The 13,992-nt window shown below is 38.7% G+C and overlaps 1 protein-coding gene across 2 annotated transcripts in view; it reads right to left on the bottom strand.

The window, feature by feature from the left end:
• The window catches only part of antxr2a (ANTXR cell adhesion molecule 2a), a 238,778-nt gene that overhangs the window by 155,157 nt on the left and 69,629 nt on the right, over positions 1-13,992 (bottom strand). For both annotated transcript variants that reach the window (XM_055161292.1, XM_055161293.1), the window contains one exon: positions 12,022-12,091. In XM_055161292.1, the coding sequence (XP_055017267.1) occupies positions 12,022-12,091 (70 nt within the window). The remainder of the gene's footprint in view (positions 1-12,021; positions 12,092-13,992) is intronic.

Here is a 13,992-nt window from a genome sequence, read left to right as displayed (position 1 = left end):
TTTTTTTCCGCATTTACTTCTTCACCCGAGTGACGTCTGTGGAGCATTTGGACCAATCAGAGCGAGAGCTGCTAGAGCTAAGTCTAAAACTATCTTTTAGGTGCTTTTAAAGTTTACGCTGTGATTCTTTCTGGGCCCAAACTCCCAGGAGCTGCAGTACCTGGAGCGGCCACTAGTCGACCTGGGGCCAGGACACAGGGGGTTAACGGGAAATGGTCACATTTTTATACAGTTTATACAACTTTTCCACCTTCAGTGTTCAAAGCGCTTTACAACAACGAACCACTCACTCACTCATTCATTCACACACTAAGTTAAGTGTCTTGCCCAAAAGCACAATGACAGGATTCACCTGAGGGTCAGTGGATCTGACCACCAAACCGACGATGTCTGTGTTGAGAACAGGATTCGAACCGTTCGAGCGTTCAGATCAGTGAACAAACGCTCTTACAACTGAGCTACTGCCGCCCACACGCCTCATCCAGTTTTATTATTGATCCACGGTGTGACGTCAGCACAGAGTTCAGCTCCACTCGAATGAAGCTCACGATGCTCATGGTTACAGGAGCCAGACTCTATATTATGGATGGGATAAAAACTCCAGGATCATGTAGAGTGAGTTAATATGAACAATTAAGACCAAAACTATGGAGTAAGAAAGCTGTCAAAAAATATTTGTGCACATAGAATAGAAATCTGTGCATATTTGGTAAATCCGTGAATATTTGTATTTGTAATTCATGACGTCGTAATTTTTCAATTCGTATTCTGATGGATAAAATACACACAATATATTTTATGTACGACTGGACTCATTTGAGAAGTTTACAAACTGTTACGTTTTATTTTATGCACAACTACAGCCAAATATGCACGGATTTCCCAAATACGCACAGATTTCTATTCTATGTGCACAAATATTTTTGACAGCTTTCTTACTCCATACAAAACGCCAAGGCTCACATCAGCAGGTCCAGAGAGAGGAGCCACAATATTCTAATGTAAGTCAAAGGGAGCCAGAGTCAGAAGGAGCCAGAAGAGCCACGTGAGATAATATCACAATATTGTCTTTGTACTCCAAATATTAAGCATATTATATTATATCATATTATAATCACAAACTAAATCACTGTGATTTTCCTAAAAAAGTCTCCAAATCAGCGTCACAGTTGTTACTGTTGACTCTGTGGTAACAACTGTGATGCTGGTTTATTCTTACTCACAAAACAATTAGACCTGATGCCACATTTATTTGATTAAGCTGGAATTTGGTGATTTGGTTAAAGCCTAAAACGCTTAAACCAACTGGGTTCTGAATCTGGCAACGCAAATGAGAGACACTTGTGAGGCTCGTTCTGTTTTCTGACTGGAGAATCGTCTTGAACCAAAACACTAAATTATAAAAAAAATTATTTGTGATTAAAGTGAAATGTGTTGATTTGAAATAACTCTGGGTGTTAATGTTCGTCTGGAAAAGGGAAGAGTGAACAGATAAACATAAGATTCTTCTTTCTGCTCCTTTTCATTACTTTCTTGTTAATGTTTTTTTTTTAAATATATATATACTTTATGAATTCCAGTTGTTTTCAGTAAATTTCTATTTGATCTGAACATTTCCGTCTTGTATCTTGGGACACAAATGTTTATGGAATCTTGTTTTTTTTTTTACTATGTACAAATATATAAATAATTTCTAGTAAAAACATAAAGACACATTATAAATTCAAGAGAAACATGTGTTGACATCTCCAGCTCCTTTAATCCCAGAGCCAAACGTCCTGCTCCAATCCAATCAAAAATGTATGAACGCAGCCGGACGCATAAAGAGATTTCCCACACACCACCTGTACCTCCGGGATAATCCTGAGTCCAGCGCCGCTTTTAAACCGTCAACACGAACACGACGCGATTGTGCGAAGACAAAATGGAGCCGTTCTAAAATGTGTTTTTGTGATGATGAATAAAGACAGAGCTGCGAGGTTACGCTGTAGGTCTGTAACAAGAACAGATTTTGCTGGACGATTAACTGATGGAGAAATTATTGCGGTAAATGATAATATTAACATTTTGAGACCAATTTCAGCTCATATAATGACAATACACTCTTTCAAAGATCAATAAACTTGACTTACTAAAGAACATTTAACACAGGAAGCGCAAGACAAACAAAAACAACAGGCCTAAATAAAACAGACTTGATCACATTGAGCCGGGTTTGTTGAGAAACGAATATTTCCCTCCCTCTGTTTTTAGTTTATAGCATCATTTTCAAAAAAGTTTCATTTACATCACAGGTGTTAAACATGCAGCCCGGGGTCCAGATCTGTTCCTCAGCTGATTTTCTACTAAAATATTTGAATGATATTTTCTATTAAAATATAGTAAATTTCTGTGGTGTTTATCACAGCAGCGTCTCCAGCGTCTCTGTACGTGGCCCCTCCCACCAGAGCAGCACAAATGAAGACTTGTCTCTTTCCAAACGCTCTTAAAGGACGATCGTTTTGACTGTTGACCGTGACACCCTCATCAGAAAAATGTCCAACATGAGAAAAGTGGAGCCGAGTGCAGGATTTTACAACAAAAATGGACTTATTCCTGTTTACAGACAAGTTCATGTTAAAACTTTGTGTTGAAATTGTATTTTTCTTAAAGTTTCAGGTTGTTCATAATATTATAATATTTAGTAAAGAGTAAAGAGTTCATCAATTAAAAAAGATTTCTGTAATAGATTTGTGTTTCTCTGCACAAATATTTGAACTTATTGTTATTTTTGGGGTTTATATGACATGAGTTTTCTGATCCGGACACTTTGGGATCAAAGTCGGTTGGATACGACCCCCGGAACAAAATGAGTTTGACACTCCTGTTCCACAGTATTGCATTAGACTTACTTCTGTTCATGGAGGCATAGACCGAGTTACGGGTCAGGTCTGTGGAGAGGCGACCCCGCTCTCCTTACCTTGGATACGACCCCCGGAACAAAATGAGTTTGACTCTCCTGGTTTACATCAACCTGCATAAACTACACCACCTGGATTAGGTTCAAACCTGTAGTATTTATTTCATTACAGTTGTAAGTTTTACTCACAAATACATTTAAAATTGTGCATTAGTGAGCGGCTCGCCTCTCCACAGATCTGTTCAAGCCTCATTGGTCTCTGGTCATGGATGTGAAACATCAGCTGTGTGAAAATGAAACACATGAAAAGTGTTTCAGCAGAAGAAACACGACTGCTGCTCTGATGCTTCATCATCATCATCATCATCATCATCATCATCATCATCATCATCATCATCATCATCATCATCATCATCATCATCATCATCATCATCATCATCATCTTCATCATCATCATCATCATCATCATCATCATCATCATCATCATCATCATCATCATCATCATCATCATCATCATCATCATCATCATCATCATCATCATCATCATCATCATCATCATCATCATCATCATCATCATCATCATCATCATCATCATCATCATCATTCATCATCATCATCATCATCATCATCATCATCATCATCATCATCATCATCATCATCATCATCATCATCATCTTCATCATCATCATCATCTTCATCATCATCATCATCATCATCATCATCATCATCATCATCATCATCATCATCATCATCATCATCATCATCATCATCATCATCATCTCATCATCTTCATCTTCATCATCAGAGCAAAAGAGAAACACTGGTCGCACTTTGGGCACATCAGCTCCTAAATCTCCATTTATGTCACTTTACACACAAACCGGAGTTTTAAAAACTCTCCACTCCAGCCGGAGGTTTTAGAAAGATTCGTTTTCAGAGGTGAATTCACCGTTTGTGTGTAAAAGCTGGAGACAAACGAAGGGAAATGTCTCTGTTTTTTCGCTGTATCGCGGTTCAGCGTTCGTGGTGTCGCTGTTGAGGTTGTTGTGAGGTCGTTGTGTGATTTTGCATGCTTTTTTTTTTTTACAGTGTATGAATGCGCTTTGTGTCCCTCCCCCCTGCGTCCTGATTGGCTGCCGAATGTAGAATGTAAAATGTGTTCAGTTTGACAAATGTACAAAAATGTTGATTCTCTATCAGTGTGACTCTGAAGTTTTCTCCCCGACAAAACCCACCACACGATGTCGATGAAACGTTCTGCACCGACAGAGGCTCCTGCACTCGCACCAAGAGACAGAGGAAGATGTAACCGTCGCATAAAAAGTTGGACTTCTGGACACGCTGAAGGAAGAGAGACGTTACGCTGCTGTAGACGCCGTTACGGAATAAATGAATCTTGGGTTCGTTACATAAAGAAGGAGGAAAATAACGACAGGACGACAGCAGCAATAAGTTTTAAGAAGCATGTAAAAAGTGTTGAAGGAAAAGTTACATAAATGAAAATAACTGTGGACAGGACGACAGCAGCAATAAGTTTTAAGAAGCATGTAAAAAGTGTTGTAACTGTCCTGTCTGAGAAAAATAAATAAATGTGTGGTGAGGAATTTTACAGACTTAAAGGTTGTATGGAGGATTTTTTTTTTTGTTTGTTACAAATTGTCATTGAAAGTTTAAAATACCATTACAGAGACGCAGCAGCAGCCTTAATTATGAATTAGATGACCAAAAAAAAAAGAATGAAAATCTATCAACTGTGGACATAGTGAGGACAGATAAACATCAGCCAATAGAAAACAAGGCTCCCTCTTTATCTATTGGCTGTTAGGTCGTCAATCAAACTCCCTACATTTCTAGTGTAACTGACTCGCCGGCGTGCGGGGATTACATGGTTTATGCAGCGGTTCTTAGATGTTTTTTCAAACTGTCGCTTCCTCACAATTTGCACAATGTTTGTTGCGATTGTGGACGAGAATCCACGACCAGTTCGCCGCAAAAGAAAGTCTGTTTTTGAGGTCGCTGAAAGAAGAAGAGAAGGGGAAAAGGACAAAGACAAACTGAGGTGATTCTTGGAGATTCCTTCCAGCGATGGCGCGAATGAAGCAGACGAAGGGTCTAAAACTGATCCGTCGATCTCTAAAATATTTCTGGACAGGTCTGTAAACAAGTGTGATTTCTAGAGTCAGGAGGCGGGAGGAGATGTTTCTACTGAGGCTGTGGAGGAGGAAGGTGGTGTCACTCATGCACAACATTTGAAAAAGGCCTGTCGCTGTATTTCACTTCCCTTAAAAAATCCTCTATACAACCTTTAAAACAGATATAACAATTGTAAAATATAAAGCTGGCAGATTTAGCCTATTGCGGGTTATTTTTAGAAAGTAACCGAGGGACCAGTGTACGTGTAAACGGGGCCCAAGGACGGCCTAAAGTAGTCTGGCTCACAGCAAGGACGAGTTAACAAAAACTACACTTGAAAACAATAAATTAAATTAAAATAATAACAATTAAAACCAAGGATTCTCTCAGTTTTATGAAATTAATTTACCAGTTGGACAGTGTGCATTCATAAATATTTCCAATTTACCAGATTTTTCAACAGAAATACTTTTACTTTTCACTTTCTGACACCTGCTCTCAAATCTAGTGAAGGAAAAGGAAAAAGCATCCACTTTAAAATTTACTTAAAGGTTGTATGGAGGATTTTTTTTTGTTTCAAGTTGTCAATGATAGATTATAGATGCAGTAGCCTTGTAATTATGATGACCAAAAAAAGAGAATAAAAATTCATCAACTCTGGACGTGGTGGGGCTAAACATTTGCCAATAGATAACAACACTGCCTTGTTATCTGTGAGCTGACAGGCTGTCAATCAATCTCCCTACGTTTCTAGTGTAACTGACTTGCCTGTGCGCCGCCGGTACGTGGTTTACGTACGACTGTCACACAGTCCACAGACGCAAGACGCACAGACGCTGTTTACTCCACCAACGCAACAGTTCTTAGCGGCTTTTTTTGACCTATATCTTCCTCGCAATTTGCACAAAGTTTATTGCGATGGCGACAAGAATCCAGGAGCAGTTCGCCGCAAAAGAAAGTCCGTTTTTGAGGTCGCTGAAAGAAGAAGACAAGGGGAAAAGCAGCGAAGCCAAACTAAGGTGATTCTTGAAGATTCATTCCAGCGATGGCGCGACTGAAGCAGACGCAGGGTCTAAAGACTGAACGCACTGGTCCACAAATTACTCCTGGACAGGAAACTTCTGCTTATTATGAAAACGTACTTTATTTCCAAGAGTTAGACAAACGTTTTTCAGGACACGAAAGCGATATCCTATGTCTGAAAACTTAATTTTCAAGGCAAAGAAAGAGTCCGCTTGCTGCTGCGTGTTGTAGTTAGTTCATTCGCACTGAATCTCCGCGCAACCTTCTCTGCTCCCCTTTCCTGCTCCTGTCCCCGCTGCCCGATCCACTCTTCCCCCTGCTCCTCACTTCTCCGTCTTGTCTAACCAACACTGTAGTTAGTTGTTTACAAGTCATGTGCAGCGGCTGTAAACAAACCTGTTTGTGGCGTAAGGAGGAGGAGGGAGGAGGCGTTTCTACGTAGGAGCTGTGGGGGGGGGGGGTTTCACGCAGGAGCAACATTTGAAAAAGGACAAACAGTCGCTGGATTTCTCCTTCCTTGGAAAATCCTCTATACAACCTTTAAAGGTGCATTGTGTAACTTTTCCGGTAGAGGGTCTGTCAAATTCTTCTTTTCTCCATGGATACGTCACTGCTCTGCCTGGAATGTTCCACAGTGTGACTTTAAACAGCTCTACTTTTTAATTCATTCAATCACAGGTGGTTTTACAGCTCAAAAATAAAAAACTAGAAAAACAGACATTCTGACTGATCTGACCTGGAACTTGGTCTGGTTTGGTCTCCGTGAAGATAGAAAGGTTTAATGCTGCACTGTGGAACATTCCAGACAAAGCAAAAACATCTCCATGAAGAAATGTCTGACCCAATCTCAGCTGCAGCCTCTTCAGATGTTTTTACTTTTAAATAATTGTCTTTTACTACCGTTGCCATGGTAAAAATAACTAAATATAACATGTTTTGAATAAGAAAAAGTCCCCAAAAGTCACTTTGTAACAGGAAAGTGAAACTCAAGACTCGCTGCTTTACTTCACTATAAAATCTGTTTAAATTTCACACTTCCTTCTTCTTTTTTAGAACTCAGAGCTATTTCCTCCATTTTTGTTCTTTTCTTTGATATTTTTTATCACGTAAATGTTTTATATCACGCAGCGCTGACTCTTGTGAGGTTTAAGTCGTGTTATAATGTTGTTCCCTCGTCAAAAACAGACCTGGAGTTTTGTTTTTTCATTCACATGTTTGAGTAACTCTGCATTATTAGTCTGTCTACGTCTCCAAAACTCAAAATCAGGTGTCAAACTCAAATTCACAGAGGCCAAAATTAAAAACTGGGACTAAGTCGTGGGTCAAACTAAATATTTATTGAAAGATTTAATCAACATCAGGGCCTGATCAAGCAGAAGTAAACAACAAGGCCAAAAATTCAAGTGAATTCATCTGATATAAAAATGTATTGAACAGATACATATGTTCTCTAGTTTATCAAACTGTTGACCTTTTTTCTGTTCCATTTTTGGTTCTAAAGTTCCATATGTTTTAAACAGACCATGTATGAAACATGGAACAAAAATTATTTCCCAAATTTCAAAGACCTGAAAATCATGTAAATAAATGTTTGTATTTCATCATATCTTGTGTTATTCCATCTTTGAACTGTTGGTGAAGGGACATGATTTAAAAAAAAATGTATTTAAAATGATAAAAATGTTCTTGGAAGGACTGACATATTTTATAGAAATAGTTTCTTTCATTTTGAAGTAATATTAAAGTTTTCAGAAGAAAAAAGCGACAAATGATGTAAAATCCTGCACCTTCTACTTGTTTGTACAATTTTCCCTCCGTTACTTTTCCCTCCGTTACCATGAACTTTCTTAATAAAAAATCTCATGAGTCAAAAAGTCAGAGGTTTTTCAACCTAATCTTGTACCATATGGTAGAAAACTATATGAAGCAAATATTCAAACCAGTTTGTTAAGGATATGTAAGTGAGAACCAAGAGTTATCACTGTTTGGATTTATTGACCAAAAAGTGCTGCATATTTCATTCCCTCCGTTACCGACATGAGTTTTTAAATTTTTTGTCAACAACTTGAAAGAATCTCACAGGTTTAACTTGACCCTGTTGGAGTGTAACTCTTTCCTACATTCTGATACTTTACTTATTTCAATAGTTCCTCTAGTTTCTGAATAAGAGACATTTGAATGTCAAAAATCTGACCCTGTTTCCCTCCGTTAACACTTGACTGGAACCCTTCTGCATGTTTTCTCTTCTTTCGAGACCTGTAATGTTAAACCTTTTCTTATTAAAATAAATGTTTAATAATAGTTTTGCTTAAACATTGAATCCAGAACAAAATAAATAAATACATAATTTTACATAAATTTTAAATAAATAATGTCTCTATATTTTATCTGTAGGCGGCGGGCAGCTCTAATACAGATCAGATCTGATCTCGAGGGTCTAGTATAATTATATCGTGGGCCAAATTTGAGTCTGAGTTTGACATGTCTGCTCTAAATGCTCTGTTCCACCTTGTGATGTCATGAAGTGGTAGTTTTCAAGTGAACAGCTCCTTTTACCTTTAGATCCAATTCCAGGTCTGAGATGATCCAAATGATTTTAGTGAAGCAGGTGTGTGGAGTTTAAAAACACAATGGAGCACTTCCTGTATCACCACATGATGACATCACAAGGTGGAACTCAGCCTAAATGTGCAGGTTTGTGTGTTAAACGTGTGAACGAAACAAAACACAACTCCAGGTCTGTTTGTGATGAGGAAACAACAATAGAACATAAATCAGAAAACAGCCTAATATTGGACCTTTAATAATAAAAAAAATGCCAAAAATAACAGAATTATTAAATCAAAATGCCAAAAACAGAGACATAATTTGTGATTTTCTTAAATAATAAATAAAAATACACTTAATTCCCAAATATTCTCTTATCTAGAAGCATCGGCCACATAGTAATTATAGATGTTTGAAGAAACAGGCTTTTTCAGTTTAAATGTGCACTGTGTAACTTTTTGTTTGAGGCTCCGTCACCTGCTTGTTTCTATGGATACGTCGCTGCTCTGCCTGGAATGTTCCGCAGTGTGACATTAAACAACTCTACTTTACATTTATTCAGTTCCAGGTGGTTTTAAAGCTCAAAAATTCCTTGAAAAACAGACATTCTCCACAGATCTGACCTGGAACTTGGTCTGGTTTGGTCTCTATGGAGATAGAAAGGTTTAATGACACACTGCGGAACATTTCAGACAAAGGAACAACATGTCACCTTTAATTCACAGATATCCTCGTCTGCAGAAGTAAAAATGTGCAGTGTAAAGACGCAGTGAGCTCAGCCGCGCAGTAATTATGGATTTTTGAAGAAACACAGATTTTTTTTTCTATTTAAATGTGTCTCTATAAATAAAGGGCGGCTTTACAGTTTGGAGCCATTATTAAAACTTCACACGTTTTGGATTGGTCCCGGTGCCAAAATTTCACCAGTTTTAGATAAACAAGAAGAAATCATTAACATACTGCAAACCGGGCGAAATGAACATCCACGTTTTACATGAAGAAAATATAAATGTTTACAATTACTGGGGAAAAACATGAGGGAAAAAAACAAAAAACAGAATTGCTTGTGTAACCCACCCAAGTTTTACTCATTAATTTGGGAGTGTGTTCCTTTAAATTTCATTTAACTGTGTGGTGTCATATGCGCCCAGTAGGGGGCGCTGTAAGTTCTGTTGCAAATGCATCGCCGTCTTGTGAAGAAACTGGACAGCACATGTCAGATATATTGTGCAAACATGTGGTAAAATATTGCTTCAATTGTTAAATAACAACTTGTTTCTGGTTCTTAGAGATAAATCAAATTGTAAAAAGTTCTGGAGAGGAAGATTTGTCCAGGTTTTCAGGTGTGTTAAAGTGATATCCTGGCTTCATTTTGTTTTCTACCTTGACTTAACTACAAGATGCAATGACCAATTATTATTGACCTGATTCAGAGAATGTATGAAAAACCAACTGGAGAAACATATAACTATGTACAAATCAGAACTTCTATACAGATGTTAAGGGTTGTTACACGTCCATGTGCCGCGTGTTGAAAACTGCACATTGTGTAAAAAACTACAAGCTGCTGTAATCCAGTTAAAAGTAGTTTGAAATGATTTGAACCAGATCTGAATTTGTGCTTTGCGAAAATTGTATTAATGTTGCCCTGTTTATGCAGGTTGGTTTTTTTTGTTGACCTGATTCGACCTGGGACTGTTCGCTGTGAGACTGGTTTCAAAATGGCCGCCCATTCAAGTCTCTTGGCTGAGCTCAGTGGTTCGTGATCCCAGGTTCGTCTAGTCCGGCCAGGTGCTTCCGGCAGCTGTGGGCCGACGGAGCATGTGCATTAGAGTTCTTTTCTCCCATGGGCACACGCGAATGCACACGACCGCACACATGATGCGCGGGCTCGTGTGTCACGTGATCGCTTTGACCAATCAGAGCAAGAGGAGTTAGAGCGGAGCCGAAGCGAACGATTATAAACTGTTTTAAGACAACTGAAGGATTTTGAGCTGAAAAAAAGTTTATGATCTAAAAATAGGTAAAAATCGCCAACAAATCCAACATTTTTTAAAGCTGTAGATGACCTGTCAGACGAACACGAGCAGTTTGTGATCACTTTGCCTCTATGAGAAAAATCTTCTCTCGGCCCATGGGATTTTTTCTGCTGAAGTTCCAGTGAGTCACTACATCAACTGGAGGCAGCAACAAGCAGCAATACTGTATCCAGTTATTTGAATAGGTCCATGGGCTGGAGTCACTGGATCCAGGACCTGTGGACCTGCTGGGTCCTTCAGGTCTCTCCACGGTGGAACTGGCCTTCATTGAACAGCTGAATTAAGCTAAGATCTTGTGCACCAACGAAAGAAAGAAACAAAAAATCATACTACCCAGGTAGATGAGACACAAGAGGTTTTTTTCAGAGCTTTTTTATTTTGAAAGGACAAATTGTTGGACAAAGGACTGATTTATGTCGGGGTAAACTGGTCATATTTGGGGAAGAGTATTGATTCTGTTCAATACATTTTGTGCACTTTTCTCATTTCAACCTACGGTCCAAATTTATTACACCTTCTTTCCTCCTTTAGAACCTAGATTCCTGGGTACACGTATCATTCACATCTTACTAGTTCGTTTGGTACAAGTTACACTTGAGTTTTGCTTTCACCTCGTAAACCCTTCCAGCCCGACGGTTTCATATACGAAACCTGGAAATATGTTTTATAAAATCGAGCATAACTTTCCAACTATAAAAGATAGAAACTTTTTTCCTTAAAAATCTGAAAGTTGCAAAAACGAGTGTCCAATAGGAACTTTGTTTTGGGTCAAACTCATTCGCTCCGTCCATTTTGATTGGTCCAACCTTTGCCAAAGAGTGTAGTGAGTCAAAATGGTCGATGCTCTGAGCGTCTGTGTTTGTAACAATTGAAAAAGTCGCTCTACGTGCAATTATTTCTCAAATAAATGGAAAATTACGCCTCTTGGTCTGCATCATTGCGCATCCCTTGCTATTTTTATTTTCAAATTTTTATTTACACTAGATACAATATCACGATATTTCGGCTATTCTTACGTCCCTAATGGTCAGATTCTGCAGGTGAAAAGGAAAAAAAGTGACATTTAGAGATATAAATGTGAAACTTTTCCTGCCCGATTCCATGGAAACAGAAAGTTAAAATCATACTTCGGAACATTCTTCATGGAGATAGTTCGTTTTGTACAGTACTGTGGAATATTACAGCAAAAAGAACAACATCTCCACGGAAACTCAAAGTCTTTTTCAGTGAAATAAACACATATTTTTTTGGTTGAGAACATCATACTGACCAAAATATCTGCAGCTTTGTGATCATTTTGACTGTGATTCTCGTTGCTCTATGACAGTACACACACGTATGTAAAAGTACACAAGTATAAGTAAAAGTAAAAGTACTCACTGTCCCACTTCATAGAGACTCGGGGCTGGACACAGCAGATAGTCGTTCTGAACCTCACTCGGCTTCTGACCTGGACAACACAAAGAACAGCACAGTTTAGGTTCTCTGCATTTTTATTCCACTATTTATTTTTCTAAACTCTGGGGAAATAGCAGCCGGTGGATTAAAGCCCCACTGTGGGAGTTTTCAGCTAAAAATACAACAAAAAGCTTTTATCTGACAGTGTTATTGGAGTTTTTATTGTAATACATTTATGTTTTTTTTTATTTCATTCATGACACAGATTCCTACTTGGTGGATTTTGTTCACCTTTGTTCTGATTCTTACTGAGGAGCTGCTTTAAATCACAATCAAGGGATTTTTTATTATTATTATTTTTTTTACACTTGAATTTGCAATAATTAATTCAAAGATGTTCATTTTGTCTTCTTATGTTCTTCCAAACTGTCCATGAAACAGGACTTTACATTTCATTAAAATATCTTTAAATACTCATTTTTGTTACATTTTTCAAGAGAATTCTGTATTAATTTGAAACTTCTTAAATAAAATAAAATATTACAAAGACAAAATAATTATAAGAGTGACGGCAGCAGGAGTCGAAACATGTCAACAAGGTAAAAACACTTTACACTGTATTGTCTTTAAAAATAACCCAAGAAGTTAAAGTTATTGCAGCAATGAAGCCATGTTTTTATTTAGATGTTATTTTATAGACTATTTGATTTAAATAATGAATGTTTTGTCTTTGTAATATTTTATTTTATTGAAGAAGTTTCAAACTAACACAGAATTCTTTTGATAAATGTAATAAAAATTTGTATTTAAAGATGTTTTAATGAAATGTAAAGTCCTGTTTCAGAGACAGTTTGGATGAAACGAGCCGCGAGTGTCTCTGTGTGTCTCTGTGTGTGTCTCTGTGTGTGTGTCTCTGTGTGTCTCTGTGTGTGTCTCTGTGTGTCTCTGTGTGTGTCTGTGTGTCTCTGTGTGTGTCTCTGTGTGTCTGTGTGTGTCTCTGTGTGTGTGTGTGTCTCGTGTGTGTGTGTCTGTGTGTGTCTCTGTGTGTCTGTGTGTCTCTGTGTGTGTCTCTGTGTGTGTCTCTGTGTCTCTGTGTCTCTGTGTCTCTGTGTGTGTGTCTCTGTGTGTGTCTCTGTGTGTGTCTCTGTGTGTGTGTCTCTGTGTGTGTCTCTGTGTGTCTCTGTGTGTCTGTGTCTGTGTGTGTCTCTGTGTGTGTCTCTGTGTGTCTCTGTGTGTGTGTGTCTCTGTGTCTCTGTTGTGTGTCTCAGTGTGTCTCAGTGTGTGTCTCTGTGTGTGTGTCTCTGTGTCTCTGTGTGTGTGTCTCTCAGTGTGTCTCAGTGTGTCTCTGTGTGTGTGTGTCTCTGTGTGTGTCTCTGTGTGTGTCTCTGTGTGTGTCTCAGTGTGTCTCAGTGTGTCTCATGTGTGTGTGTCTGTGTGTGTGTGTGTCTGTGTGTGTCTCTGTGTGTGTCTCTGTGTGTCTCTGTGTGTCTCTGTGTGTCTCATGTGTGTCTCTGTGTGTGTCTCTGTGTGTGTCTCTGTGTGTGTCTCTGTGTGTGTCTCTGTGTGTGTGTGTGTCTCTGTGTGTGTCTCTGTGTGTGTCTCTGTGTGTGTCTCAGTGTGTGTGTGTCTCTGTGTGTCTGTGTGTCTCTGTGTGTCTCTGTGTGTGTCTCTGTGTGTGTCTCTGTGTGTGTCTCAGTGTGTCTCTGTGTGTCTCAGTGTGTCTCTGTGTGTGTCTCTGTGTGTGTGTGTCTCTGTGTGTGTCTCTGTGTGTCTCTGTGTGTGTCTCTGTGTGTGTCTCTGTGTGTCTCTGTGTGTCTCTGTCTGTGTGTCTCATGTGTCTCTGTGTGTGTCTCTGTGTGTGTCTCTGTGTGTGTGTGTGTCTCTGTGTGTGTCTCTGTGTGTGTCTCTGTGTGTGTCTCTGTGTGTGTCTCTGTGTGTCTCTGTGTGTGTCTC

Source organism: Boleophthalmus pectinirostris, unplaced genomic scaffold (assembly GCF_026225935.1).
Source record: "Boleophthalmus pectinirostris isolate CB_2022bp ecotype Guang Dong unplaced genomic scaffold, ASM2622593v1 HiC_scaffold_4, whole genome shotgun sequence".
Taxonomy (NCBI): domain Eukaryota; kingdom Metazoa; phylum Chordata; class Actinopteri; order Gobiiformes; family Gobiidae; genus Boleophthalmus; species Boleophthalmus pectinirostris.
Note: the sequence above shows the minus strand (reverse complement) of the source record. Positions and strands in the feature narration are given on the sequence as shown.